General features: G+C 46.6%; 2 protein-coding genes across 2 annotated transcripts in view; one reads left to right on the plus strand and one right to left on the minus strand.

Moving 5' to 3' along the window:
• The window catches only part of LOC144107752 (heat shock 70 kDa protein 14-like), an 86,089-nt gene extending 73,121 nt beyond the window's left edge, over positions 1–12,968 (plus strand). The window contains 1 exon segment of the mRNA XM_077640911.1: positions 8,558–12,968. Within this exon segment, the coding sequence (XP_077497037.1) occupies positions 8,558–8,669 (112 nt within the window). The 3' untranslated portion in view covers positions 8,670–12,968.
• Positions 178–3,023, minus strand: LOC144106890 (uncharacterized). Its single transcript, XM_077639835.1, has one exon. The coding sequence runs from the start codon at positions 2,533–2,535 to the stop codon at positions 607–609; it is 1,929 nt and encodes a 642-aa protein (XP_077495961.1). The 5' UTR covers positions 2,536–3,023; the 3' UTR covers positions 178–606.
• Positions 12,969–13,208: the final 240 nt, after the last annotated feature.

The following is a 13,208-nucleotide window of genomic DNA, read 5'->3' on the forward strand; positions in this document are numbered from 1 at the left end:
GAAAAAAGATTGGCAGTGGCTTAAGGGGGGACACTGGTCTTAGAGCTATTTTCCTTATTTTGAAGCCTATCCTGATGAAATCATACAAATTTGTTCAGTTTTTTATGCTGGTTTCAAATATGTAATTTTTTTCTTTCGAAGTCAATTAGTCAATGAAATAATTAATTTTCATTGTTCAATTATTAGTACCTCCGTGCAGAAAAATTGGCTCTATAAAAAATTATTTCTAATGCATGGCAACGTAGTACAATGACCAGAGAGTGCAACGATCGAAGCAGTTTTTTCATTTTACCCTTATTAGCAATTTTGCAGCACTTGGAATACCATCCTTCAAGTTCTGCCTATCATGCTTCAATGAACTTTGCAAAATAAAAAAAGTTTTGAAGGTTAATTAAAGAGTTCTGCTTCGATCATTGCACTCACTGCACTTCCAGCTTTCTTTAGCAAAAAAAAATACATCTCTGCCCATCATAGGTGCAGAGATATCGACAAACTAAAACAAGCAGGTGTCCAAAATTTGCGTTTTGAGAAAATTGAGAAAAACAAACTAGACATAATTTATTCAAAATTTCATGAAGATATATACATATTTACATTTCTTAAGGGCTAATAAGCACCAGGCATGTAGTCAGACTGCTTGGTTTGACTAGAATGGCGCTTTTTCAGTGCCTGATGCATGGTTTCAGTAGAGGCACGCTTGCGTGCAGATTCTGCTGTCCGGCGCCTGTCTTTCTCGGTCATCCTCCTGATATTATGTTGGCCAGGGTTCATACTGAGCTCGCTCAGTATTTGGAAAGATGCCTTTAGGTTTCCCGCATTGAAGCGGACAACAGCCTCTGCAACGGCTGCTTGAACTGAAAACAGTGAAGCATGTCTCTCCTTTGGTGCAAGCGACCATATCAGCGAGTGCAGGCTTTCATTATTATTTTGAGTTTTGCCACGCAAGCAACACTGCAGTAGCTTTGGGTCTCCCAAGCGCTCATATATGGGGAAAAGTGCTTTGTACACATGTGGCGGCAAATTATACCTGTGCTTGGGAGCGGGCTCGCCCTTGGCTGCAGCAGCGTTCTGGCGGCACCATGAGTTTGGGCCTGTTGGGCACAAAGTGTGGTTCGCTGCACTATCATTTGATGTTACATGATAGTATGTCGCCATCACGGCCTTGTGCATGGCTCCAATATCTCCAGCATGGGATTTCAGGGCCCAGCTGTAATATGATGTCAACTTAGTGACAAGGTCGCCTGTTAGCTTTCCTTTGCCACTAAGGCTCTCTTTTGCATTGCCTTTATGCTTGGCAATTGCATTGCGCAGAGCCGTGCCCATTCGCTTCTGCACATGGTTCGTGCAGTCTTCTTTTTGTATTTTTATATAGCCATACACAGACGATTCTTGCAGTGCAAGAAATGTGCGGCTATCGCCATCTGAAAGGACAGTTGTGTATCTAAGGCCATGTTTTTCCCATGACCTTTCGAATAACACAAGTCCTGCCTGTACTTCCATTTCACCGGACTTTTTGTCCGTGTTTTTTTGGCACAAGTGGCTGTCACTCCATGCTTGATAGGACGGGTCGTCGTCCTTAGGCCCGCGCTCGCACCCGGCACAGAAATTGCTAAACACAACGTAATCCAGGACGAGCCCAGTAAAAAGTTCAATCACTGCACCGACACCGATGCGGGATGAATGACCCCGAGTCATCCACGAACCATCAAAAGAGACGGAAATGTTTCCGGGGTTGTCAAGGTTCAGCTCGCGGTAGAGCTGCCGAACAGAATTTGCGCTGTCCTTCAACACTTCTTCGGCTGCGCGTGTTGCTGCGGGCGTCAGCTTGCTTTTCACATAGCTCTGCCACGTTTTCGTGTGCAGGCCATGATGCGATATATTCATCGCAGCAAACACATCATTTAGCGCGGTTCGCCTATTTCCAGTACTTTGCATCGCGCGTGCAGCAAGAATGTTTACGGCAAACGGATTTATCTTTTGGCTGCCTTCCGCGCGTGGCGAGCTCCATGCCGACGCAGTGTCTCCGCAATTCACACACACGAGGGACAATTTCACCGCTAAACCATACTCGCGATTCCCTTTAGAAACGTGCACATCTCCGCCACACACTCTACACTTCACGGCACGCAACAGTTCGTTGAAGGAGTCTAAACTCACAATAGAGAAAGCACTATCGTCCGCACGGCGACCGTCTGTACCGTCAAGGGGACAGTCGTCACAGCTTCCGATGAAATCAAGCTTTTTCTTCGTCGCTGCAGTCGATTCCAGCTCCTGCAGAATTCCTTCCGCTTTTCGCTTATTTTCAAGCAAGTCCGAAGGCTGCAGCATCGTTGTGTCGCAGCGGACGCGGCCGCTGTGCGTAGACGTCGCTGAGCTCGTTAGGCCTATTTCGTCCGCGGGGACTTCACTTGCCACTGGCTCCTGCACGTTCTCAGAGCATTCGGGTGACGCAGGACGTTTTCGGAAGTTGTCACCGCGTGCGGACTTCTTCTTTTTACCGAATTTATGGCGCGAACGAAATTTATTGAGAGGCATCGTTGGACCTCGGTCTCGACTGTCAACAAAATGGCGTCTTCGACGCTTCCAACGCTGGCTCAAGCAGACGATGCATGGCGGAATCCGCCAATCGGATGGCTCGATTCAGTCACGTGTGCTCAGCAGCGAATCAGACCCAGCATTTTTTGCTTTTTTGTGGCTCTTTTTCTTGGTGGCCACTGAGGGCTTGCAGCCAGCAATGGCGGGAAATTGAAGCCTAGAGAGCGCTCTTTCAAACGAGCCCAACATGGCCGCGATCGGTACGGTGGAACGCCGGCTCCGCACGATGAAAAATGTGCCGTTTTTTCGTCTGCTCCTGCGCAAATTCAGACTGCGCGGTGATCTAAACTCAATAATACCCTGAAACTACTGACTTCTGGAAGAAGAGAACTGGTGAACTTGGAGAATAATAGCTGAAGATTCCGAAAATGCTATTTTCAGAAAATCGGTTTTTTGGCCATTTTTTGGTCTCAAAGACCCGTGTCCCCCCTTAACTTGGCTAACTCTGGAATTCAGCGAAAAGCAAGCACACTTGCTAAGCGTCTAAGGCTCGTCCATGGCAGCTTTGTTACACGCTCGTGACAGCCATTCTATATATACTTACTTGACCTCATGGCTATGACGAGGTATTACTTGGTCTTACGACACCACCATCGGATGTCATTACATGGCTTCATGTCACCCCATCGGATGTTCAAAAGGTCCAAGGAGGGCAAACCAAAGGTCACCCAGTGTCAAAGGTGAAAGGTCGTATTGAGGTCATGGGTCAAGGTTAGGGTTCAAGGGTTCAACACCAAACTGTACCACATATGGTCATACGCGGCTAATGTGTTTTGACTGAGGGCCGTTCAAGGCCATTCTCCGGACTACGCGGCAGCGGTTTTACCTAGCGTAGTGAAGCTTTTCACTTCAAAAAGAAATTACGCTGGCACTGTGGTGAAATAGTTTGATAATTCATAATTTTCTCGCTAATGCTTGTGCTGTTGAGTTACTGTTTCTGGCAGATGGGGGTGCCAAATACTGTCTATATTTGTGTAAGGGCCGCGCTCTCAACTTGGCAGCCGGTAATTCGGAAAAAAATAGTCAGCCATAAAATTGCTTCGTGTGTGCTTAATTTTGTCCGCGTGGTACGTTGTGCTGGGAGGTGATAGATAACTGCCTATGACACGGCACAACCGTGACAGTCGTCCTGCTTGCCAGACTCCACCTGGAACCGCGAACATGTGGTGCCACAGTACTCCTAACTCATCTTGTGTGCTTGGTGTAAGCACCCGTAAAGGAAAAAAGTTGTGCTGCGCAAAAATGACAGGTCGTGCTGTGCAAGAGCAAGGTTTAATGCTCTTAACAAGCCACACTAATGACTGCTTGGCTTTTTTGCAAAAATCACTGCGAACACCTTTTGTTGCCCATTGCAAACACCTTCTTTTTAACTTCTGCTGAACCACTGCTACCACCGTCTTGTTCTTACCGTGTCATTCTTCTTTTGTTGCTTTTATGTGCAACAGTGGCATGTTTAAGACGCTGTTCAAGACACGCCAAGGCATTGCCCATTTTCCCTGGTCCATGCAATTGCAGGGCCAATGCGACTGAGTGATGCACTGAGGTTTTATAGGCAAGCGCGCGGTAGCTTTCCATGACGTCAGTCAAGGTGGAGCTTGTGTACGTAATCCACCTTCTGTTCTCTCAGGCTACCTAGCATGACGTCATGGAAAGTTCAGCCACCACTGCTGCTACCGTGGCGCACAGAATTTGTTCACCTTTATCCATCCAGTAATGCGGCACTCGTGGCTATGAAAATATGAAAGATTAGTGCGTGGGATTGAGGAGAGACCTGCAATAATGAAAAATAAAAATCGTCTTAGCTATGAGGTGCCATACTCGCTTCCCACGAGAAATTCCTGGGTTCAAATCCGAACCATGTAACTTCTTTTTCTAGGATTTTTTGTTTGTGTGACGCAGAAGAAGCAGGCACAGATAGCTGAATTCACTCACCACGACCAATTATGCCAGTGCATTAAAATCTGGAAGGGGGCGCACCCATGCTAGCGGTGCATTTTTTTGGGGTTGCGCACTGCCTGCCAGGCTGGGGCGCTGTAGTAGCGAGTCGTTCGCCAGGTGTTGCTAGGCCTAGCGGGCCTTTCATCGAAGCTGCTGTGAAAGTCCTTTGAATCTAGTCCCGGTTTACTAAAAAGGTCTAACCTTGTCACTAGTTTACTGCCACTCAATAACCTGGCGTTAAAATGAGTGTATAGTTTATTTTTGTAAAGCCTTCGTCGTGAAGCATGTGGAAAAGCAGGTCAGGCAAACTCCATCTCACAATGATGGCCACAAGTCGCACGCGTGCCATGCCACTACCAACCATCGATCAGGGAAGTGCCAGATCTTCGGAGGATTTTGATCTTAGCTTAGAATCATGGGCCATTTGCCAGTAAACTGATCTGTCAATCTCATTTACTCTTTACAGTTTATTCGTGATTGTTGGGCTCGCGTCCTATCAGCCATGCTTTCCGTTTATAATGTATTTGTAGGATTCGACTGAACTGCGCTAATTGTCATAAAAATGAGTGTCACAGCATAAAAAAAGGGACATATTATTGAGGCTCTGCTGTAGTCTAGAAAAATTTCGCGCCCCAGTCAAAAGTGCAGCCCTTACACAAGCATAAACGGTAGTCCTTGTGGCATCCTTGCCTTGAATGTAGTTCCTCAGAGCAAGTGTGAGGCTCAGAAGCTGCTTTGCTGATGGCCCCTGTTTGGAAGACTTGAACTGGAGGTGCAGTTTTCTTTGCACTTTGGTGTCCTGCTGTTGTAAAATTACAAACAGAATAAAGAAACTGCAGTCCCAGTTGATCTTCCGTAGGCCATTCATTTCTGTTCATATCAAGGATGTCTTTGTTAAAATGAGAATTAATCCAGAGCGCTCTGCTACGGTTCTCCTCATTGCCTGTGTCTCCTCAGGACATTAGACACCATAATTTTCATTTGTTTTTAATATATTTATTAATCATGTCTAATGGTGAGCTACAGCATCTTTTTCATTTTCTTGCTCAATTTTTTAAACAAAACCACCGCAGCTATTCAGTGGTGGCAGCATTGTTGCTCTGTCCATGTCCACGTAGTCAGTTCCCTCTGATAGAGCAGCACTGTCATGGCCGAGCATGAAGAGGTCATCATCACGCAAAACCTCACAAATTTATTGAATTGTAGCTAGGCTTCTGGGGGCTTCACCAAGGCCACATATGTGGAAACAGTTCGGGGTCATCTCCATTGTGACGGCATTCGACAATGTTGCCAGCATGTAGGCTTTTCCAATGTCAACGTTGTAAGATTTGCAACTGTCCAAACGGAGAAAAATCCTCTCTACGAGGTGGTGCCTATATAGCGTCTTCCGGTTTTGGGTCACTCCAAGATCCATAGGCTGGAGCACAGCACTTGTGTTTTTTGCTCAAAATGGCAAGTTTATCGCTTTCAGCCTGCTGACTTTGCAACAAGCCAAACAGTAATCCACAAACAAGAGAAAATTTGTGTTCTGTGCTGTGAATTTTTGGTTGAATACACGCAGCCGCTCTGTTAAGGATCTCCACATCATTCGAAACTTCTTGTTGAAAGTACATTTGATAGAGAGCATCTTCCTACCTCCAAAAACAACGAGACTTCACTGTGTTTCCACTGACAACAGTGTCACTGTTCCATCCCCATCTTTGCGCACACAATCATAGTTATTCTCTTGTTGTTCCTCTCTGCCTGCACAATTAGCTCTTTTGTAACATACAATCTTGTCTGGGAGCAGCTTGAAGCAGAGCACCGTATCATCGTCATTAAACTCACTGCTGAGTGAGTAAAGAGCAAGGAGCTCCTTTGGCTCGCCGGAGACCCACTATTCGTTTGCTTCCCTGTTGACTTCGGCTCCCTCCCCACATACATTCTAAACGTTAGTCCATGATGCGTGCTGAATTGTGACAACCAGCTTTCTGACACACCGAGTCACTGATGCCCATTTGGCTGGTGAAGTTTGCTGCCTGCTCAGCAGTAATGGACCAACTTACGAGAATTTTCCGGCTGCAAACTTCCTTTGTTCTTGTGATAACGGCATTCTCTAATTTGGGAGATACCGTATAAACGCATGCAAGGGCCACACCCGTGTATGGGCCATATGGTGTTTTCCGTGTAAGGGCCGCACCCATACTTTCCACACGACCCATGTGTGAATAGCCTTCGGCTGCGAGCAACGGTACACTTCATCGCGGAGGCGACGCATGCGCACAGGAGCTTCCAGGTGCCGCCCACAGATGGCGCCAGAGGCCGCGGCTCATTATCATCGTCAACTTTTTCCTCCGCCGCGACCTCCCGCTATTCATATTGGCATCAGCTCTAGCGTTTTGTTGCTGTCAAAGGCGCGGGTGTTGCGGCTTTCGCAGGCTGCCGTGGAGCGTTGCAGTTTTAGCACGATAAAGCAAGCACCTTAATAGCTACACGGCTGGGTGTTTGCTATCGAACACAGTAAGCGTGTGGCGGACAAAAAATTCGATGTAGACGAGAAGTGCGTCCGACGATGGTGCAACCAAAAGGATGCATTGAGGAACACAAGCTGCAAAAAGCGTGCTTTCCGAAGCAAGCCATGCAAGTTTTCTGAACTGGAAGAAGAGCTGTTCTGCTAAGTGATGGAAGCGAGCAACAACGGCTACGTGTTGACAGCGCCCATGCTGCGGGACTTCTTGTGGGATGAGCGTGCACCGGAGCACAGCACCAGCTCGCAGTGGGAATACACCGCGAGTGGCAATTGAACGCAGAATAAATGCCGCTGATTTCCCGATTGGTGTGTGTTTACTTTTAAACAAGTTTTTTTTTCATAAATCGCGTGTATGGGCCGCACCCCAAAAATTGACCCTCAAATCTGGAAAAAAAAGTGTGGTCCTTACACGCTTTTATACAGTATGCTGACCTCCATGGCCTTTTATGCAAGGGCTTCATAATTGTCCTTTGAAAGGCGTCACTGGTTGAGCCTTGCTCTTCACATAGGTTGATGTGCTCTACTTAATGTTGTACTTCTTTGCAACCTGTCTCGCATATCATTCCACTGCCCACAATACCTCCACTTTTGTCTTCAGATCCTTTGTTGAGTATTTTCCCCAGCTCACCATGGCTTCCATTGTGGATGAGACACCTCAGGCACAGTGCACATCGGGCAGTGCGCCGAGGCAGCGGAAAAGGTGACAGTAAAAATCCACCATGGCAACAAAAAAAGCACGACTGTGATGACGATCCTCAACTGCCTTGTGAGAGCACCACATGATTGCAGACCCAGCAATTGTGGCACAATGAAAACCTGCCAGTGCCCAGGCACTGCACTGGCTTGGTCAGCCAAATGCACATTCCGCCTCATGCGTGCCGGCTTGTTTTTTGCTTTCATTGTATTGCATGACTAGTGAATTTGCAGCATGTTGTGCTTGCTATGATCTGACCGTTATCTGCTAGGAGTGATCAAAGCCAGGAGCCTACCTAGTTCATATTCACTGTTAAGGATGCCAACATGCTTGTGCTATCAAGAGTTTTTGCCCTTTGAAATGAACAGGGCTGTGCGTGTACGTGGGAATCAGTGAATTAACTAGAAGTTTGAAATAACCGAGTTAGAATTAATGAGCTTTTATGGTATTCACTTCGACATTTGAAATGCTTGAACTGTTAACACTAGACAAACTAAAATGTGTTGCACTTGCAACTTGAACTGTTAACACTAGACAAACTAAAATGTGTTGCACTTGCAACTTGCAGCTGCTCTAGGAAACACACTTTCTTTATGAGACAGAGGTTTGGATCCTATAGTAACACCTATTCCAATTCGCTGTGACGCAACATTTTTTTTTTGAGCAGAGAATGGGTGTAGCTATGAAAGCTCCTTTGTATCGTGCGTGCCGAGGGCAGGCTTTAATGCTTCTTGATGCCTTCCCGTTATTCTTCCTTGTTCTTGTAGCCTGTGCCTCAGCAGATCACATCCAAAGGCAACTCCATTTCTGCTTTCTTGCAGTGATGGATCAGTCCACATCTCATGCACGGACAAGCACAAGAGTCTCACCGAGTCCGTGACGCTGGACGCGGCGACGACGACAGCAGCCGAGTCCGACTCTTCGGGAAGCTGACGGCGCTGTCCAGCCCTCTTAGGTTTCTGTCGACAGCCACACTTAGCTGTCGTAGTCAGTGAGCGCACTTTTGGCTGGCCTCCCTGTCTGTAAACTATATCTTTCTCTGATTTTTGCTCCAGGAAGGGGGGCATTGGCAGCTTTTGCGAAGCGCAGAAACTTGACATGCGAAGTGGTACAGCAGCATTACTCCTCTAAACATGCATAAAGCCCTCGCTGCTTTACCAGGCCGTAAGGTGGTTTAGTGAGGTATTAATAATACTGCCTGGCACCCTGCTCGGCAGATGCATGCAGCCTTGTTTTCTGTATGAACCTAGAGGTCGCGGTTAAGCACTTGGAGACACCGCAAAAGTTCTCACGGTGTGACCGTTTACTTAGGCGGTGCAAAGGTATGAAGTGGTCCAGCGACCCCTGACCTTTCAACTTGTGACGACCGAAGGCAAAGGAAAACAAGCTCAGCCTTACTGGCCATGATTACTTAGGACCACCACCACTGCGCTACAAAAGACTGCAAGAACCATCATAGCTTTGAACTGATACCGTGGTTGTGCAAGCTACGTTCAAGTTTACGTTCAAGTTGTGACAGCTGCAAAACTTGGCACTGTGTCAAATTTTCTTGGTGTCATCGGCATGCATTGATTAGAGGCTTTTATTTTGGTGTTGTTTTTGCACATTTTTGATCCTTCAGTTCTTGCTCTAGCGACTACCATTTGCTTGTTTGCTCAATACAGATGTCACTGTGCAAATGTTCTTTTCCCTTTTTAGTTAACTTTATGCTAAGATGTCTGGTATCCATTGCTTGCTTTATGATTGCCAGGCAGGCAATTGTTCAGTACGTGAAAGAGCACTGGCATGATGAACAGGTGCCTTTTGAAGCAAACATTAGGGTTTCACGATTGTTTTGTTGGTGGAGTTTTACAGGAGAAAATGCTCTCACGGTGTGAAGGCATGAGTTAATGAATTGCATAACATGCATGAAAGTCTTGTCTCGCCTGAGTATTGGGCCGCTCACTGTAAAGTTGAGACCCAAATGTGACTTCGAAATGCGAGTATGGTGTGAGTGTCTTATAGAATTGCTTTCAGTTTTTTTGTTTGCTGTTTGAGAGCGCAGATTTGATGTGAGTGATACATGAAAGTTGGTCGAGCAAGGCTATTTTACTGAAGTCACAGCAGCCCTGTTGTGTTGCAATGAGAGATTTGTATGGAGCCAAAGAAGGGTGGCCTTTAGGCCTTGAAGCTGATGGCACTGGTCGTGTTCTCCAGAGGGCATCCATATACAGTAATCCTTCGTTATAGCGAAGTCAGCGGGACGGCGAAAAAATCCGTTATAAGCGGTAATTCGCTATATGCGACCACCCGAGAAAAGCTAAAGCAGTCGGGCGTTAATTGCGCCGCCAGTGCAAGGAAGTCAAAATACAATGTATTCAGTGATGCAAAACGCTATTCGGGTGCAAAAAAAGGCAGTGAGCTGTGGCTATTTCAAGTTCTTACCGGGTGCGTGCAACCCCTGCTATAGACCAAGATTGCACGGGGCCATGGTCGCCGCCTATGCATTCGAACTTCGGGTTGCCGTTTGCTCCACTGTAAACAGCTGGGGGCACTCGGCACTTGCTTGGTACCCGTTACTAGGCAGGTCACCGGTCATAGGTTTGGTACTCTTGTGGCCTTTTCTGGGCCTGCGTGAGACTAATTTGTCAGCGGTATTAATTTGACACTGCACGTGCAAAAGGGTCGCCGAGCGGCGGCGATCTCTCCGCTCGTTACTTCGCTCTAAGCGGCTAAAGCTCTTCGTGCGCTTCGAGTAATGCGGCTTAAAATGCATGTATTTGGGTCGGGACTGGAAAAAATTTCGAATAAAGCGATAATTCGAGTAAAGCGATTTCGTTATAACGAGGGATTACTGTATTACCGTTCTTTTGTGTGTTTGTGCTGTACATCAGGTGATATGCGTGCCCATGTTTTTGTCTGATATCGAATATTTAGTGTGCATTGTCCGTACCAGCAAATAGAACTGGAATGAAGAAAGCAAGCGACATTAGTTCTGAACCTTGGCACCACCTTTAGTTGTGCATGTCAGTGTCTTGCACCACGAGGCCATGTGACAAGTGCTGTACATAAGGAGCGTTATTCTACCAAACTCGCAAAGATGTTGCCTTGACACTAGCTGCAAGCAGTTTGCCTGCATTCAAGGACCTGGATCCCAAGGCACGGTATTTGCTGTTCACGTGTGTGCACAGGTCCACATGTTTCATACTGAAAAGCCTAGTCCTAGCTTTTGTCCTGCTTGCAGGTTGTGAAAACAACTGGCAGAGGTATTCAACTGGGGCCATCTGCTTTGTCTTGCGTGAGCACTGAGTTGGTGTCGAAATGCCTTTAACCAGGACACGTACTGCAGGTTCATGAGGAATCACATAGTTTGCCATAAGCAAGGTCTGGGTGTTTTAACACTTGAGTTACTTCGACTACCATCAACTGCTTCAGGGCGTGAAACAGCTGTTGCTTGCTTTTTGTTCCTCACTGTCGGAAGTGAATTTACTCTGTGGTTGATGGTTTGTGGCTTACTCATCTCTGGCACTAGAGTTGTATACTGTGCATTATCTTCGAAACTATCAGTTAATGGCCTCAAACACCTCTAGAATAGCCCTATATGTGCAACAACCAGATCTTCGCAGTTGCAAGGAGGGCAGTGCATTATGCGACGCAGCTTGGAGAATTTTTGTTGCCATCACTTATACCCCTGTCACACGGGCATTTCGAGGGCCCTCGAACCGATAGTCTATCGACTCAAAGGCGATCGAGCGCTGCCACACGGGCAGTTTCAATGGCGATCGAGTCAATAGCCTATCGAGTCAACGGAGTAGCGCAGAACTCCATCGAGATTTCGAGGGCCTTCGAGCGCTGCCCAAGGTTGCTAGCGTTGCTCCGAGCGGCGCCAAGCGCACTTTCGTACACGACACATTCACGGTGCAGAAACATGAACAAACATTATTCGCATAAAATTTAATGTAAGCAGCTTGTAAAATTATTTTTAAAATATATTAGAGTGGTTTTAAGTGCATTAAGAGCATTAATTTTGCGTTGCAGTCTTTGCGTTGCTTGCGTACTTAACGTTGACAACATGGCGGCATCCTGCCCGCCCGCTTCACAGCGATAACAGCTTCGTCGCTAATCCCTCAAAGCAATATCGTGTTCTAAGCTGTTGTATTCGCCTTCGATTTGCCCATTCTTACTCTCGCATAAAGTTTCAAGAGAAAAATAGCTCTTGTTTTTCAGATATCATGGCGATTTCCTCGGTCTTAAGCCTGACGAAGCAGCGCTCCGACGCAGTTGGACTGGCATGGTTTTGGCTCGTCTTGTATTAGAATGGCTACAGCAGTGTCTGCATCTGTCCGTCGCGTGCGCCCAATTAAAAGGATTTTAAACGACATGCGCGTATGCGTGTATTTAAGCATTTCGTATACATTTATCAAATATTTTTGTTATTTTTGTAAAATATAAAGTAGCGATTGTGGCGCCGCACAAGCGTAGAGTAAGACACGAGAACCATTTCAATGGCCATTGAGATTTGCCGTGTAGCAGCGGCGAGTTCGATGGCGATTGAGAATCTCGAAGACCCTCGACTCGAGGGTGATTGAAACTGGCCGTGTGACAGGGGTATTAGACATGCATGTAACAGACTCTTTGTATTCCACATTTGAGCCTGCTGATTCGAAATGTAGACTGTCTTTGTAATGTAAACTAGGCTTGTTGCACTCCAGTTGGTCATTGTTCGTCACGTCTGCTAGCTGCCATGCTGATGCTGGTGACATTTCCCTTCTACAGGCATTAGGCTAAAGATTCCACGAGGTCTGAAGCTATGCTGCTTATTCAGGAGTAATCTACTCTAACGGCTGTTATCTATGGGTGTCTGAGGTCCCTTGAGGAAGAGTAATGCTTTGAGTCTTCCTTTGTGGAAGTGCCATCTTTAGTTATGTTACATGCCCGTTCACTGTGCTACTGTTGTCACTGCAAAAGACCTACTCACATGAAACTTGCCTGCCAGTTTATTAAGGAGCAGCAAGATGTATGAAACTATTTTGGTGATGCTGTAGTCAAGTCTTGTGGTCTCCTTTTAGTGACCATCAGATCATGATTCCTTGAAATTTTTGCTTGTACAACAATGTCGTATTCAGGACAGCGATGGCAGGCAGAAGTTTGGCTGCTGTGCAGTATATTTGGAGCCTTGGTTTCATCTTGTACATATGCATGTTTGCTTTGTTGCAGGACAAATGGCTGCAATAAACGCACCTGTTTTGCTGTCTTGTGGATGTTTTTCTACCAAGGTTTCGTTTTGTCAGCAGTTTTGGTCTTGGCCAATGGGTGGCACTGATTGTGGGGTGCTAAGGCTGAATGTTTGACACTGCTTCACCCAGTGCATGAGCTATAGCGTATGTGCAACGAAAGGAGCAAACGTCGTCTGCTGCTTGCATCAGGTACGCATTCTTGGAATGTCCTGTTGGTGTTCTGTTTGGCATATGAGCTTGTCAGGCAAGTGGAGCA

The sequence above is a fragment of the Amblyomma americanum genome, chromosome 10 (genome assembly GCF_052857255.1).
Source record: "Amblyomma americanum isolate KBUSLIRL-KWMA chromosome 10, ASM5285725v1, whole genome shotgun sequence".
Lineage (NCBI taxonomy): Eukaryota > Metazoa > Arthropoda > Arachnida > Ixodida > Ixodidae > Amblyomma > Amblyomma americanum.

Coding starts and splice junctions, on each gene's coding strand:
- LOC144106890 (XM_077639835.1), bottom strand. CDS start 2,535: ATGCCTCTCAATAAATTTCGTTCGCGCCATAAATTCGGTAAAAAGAAG.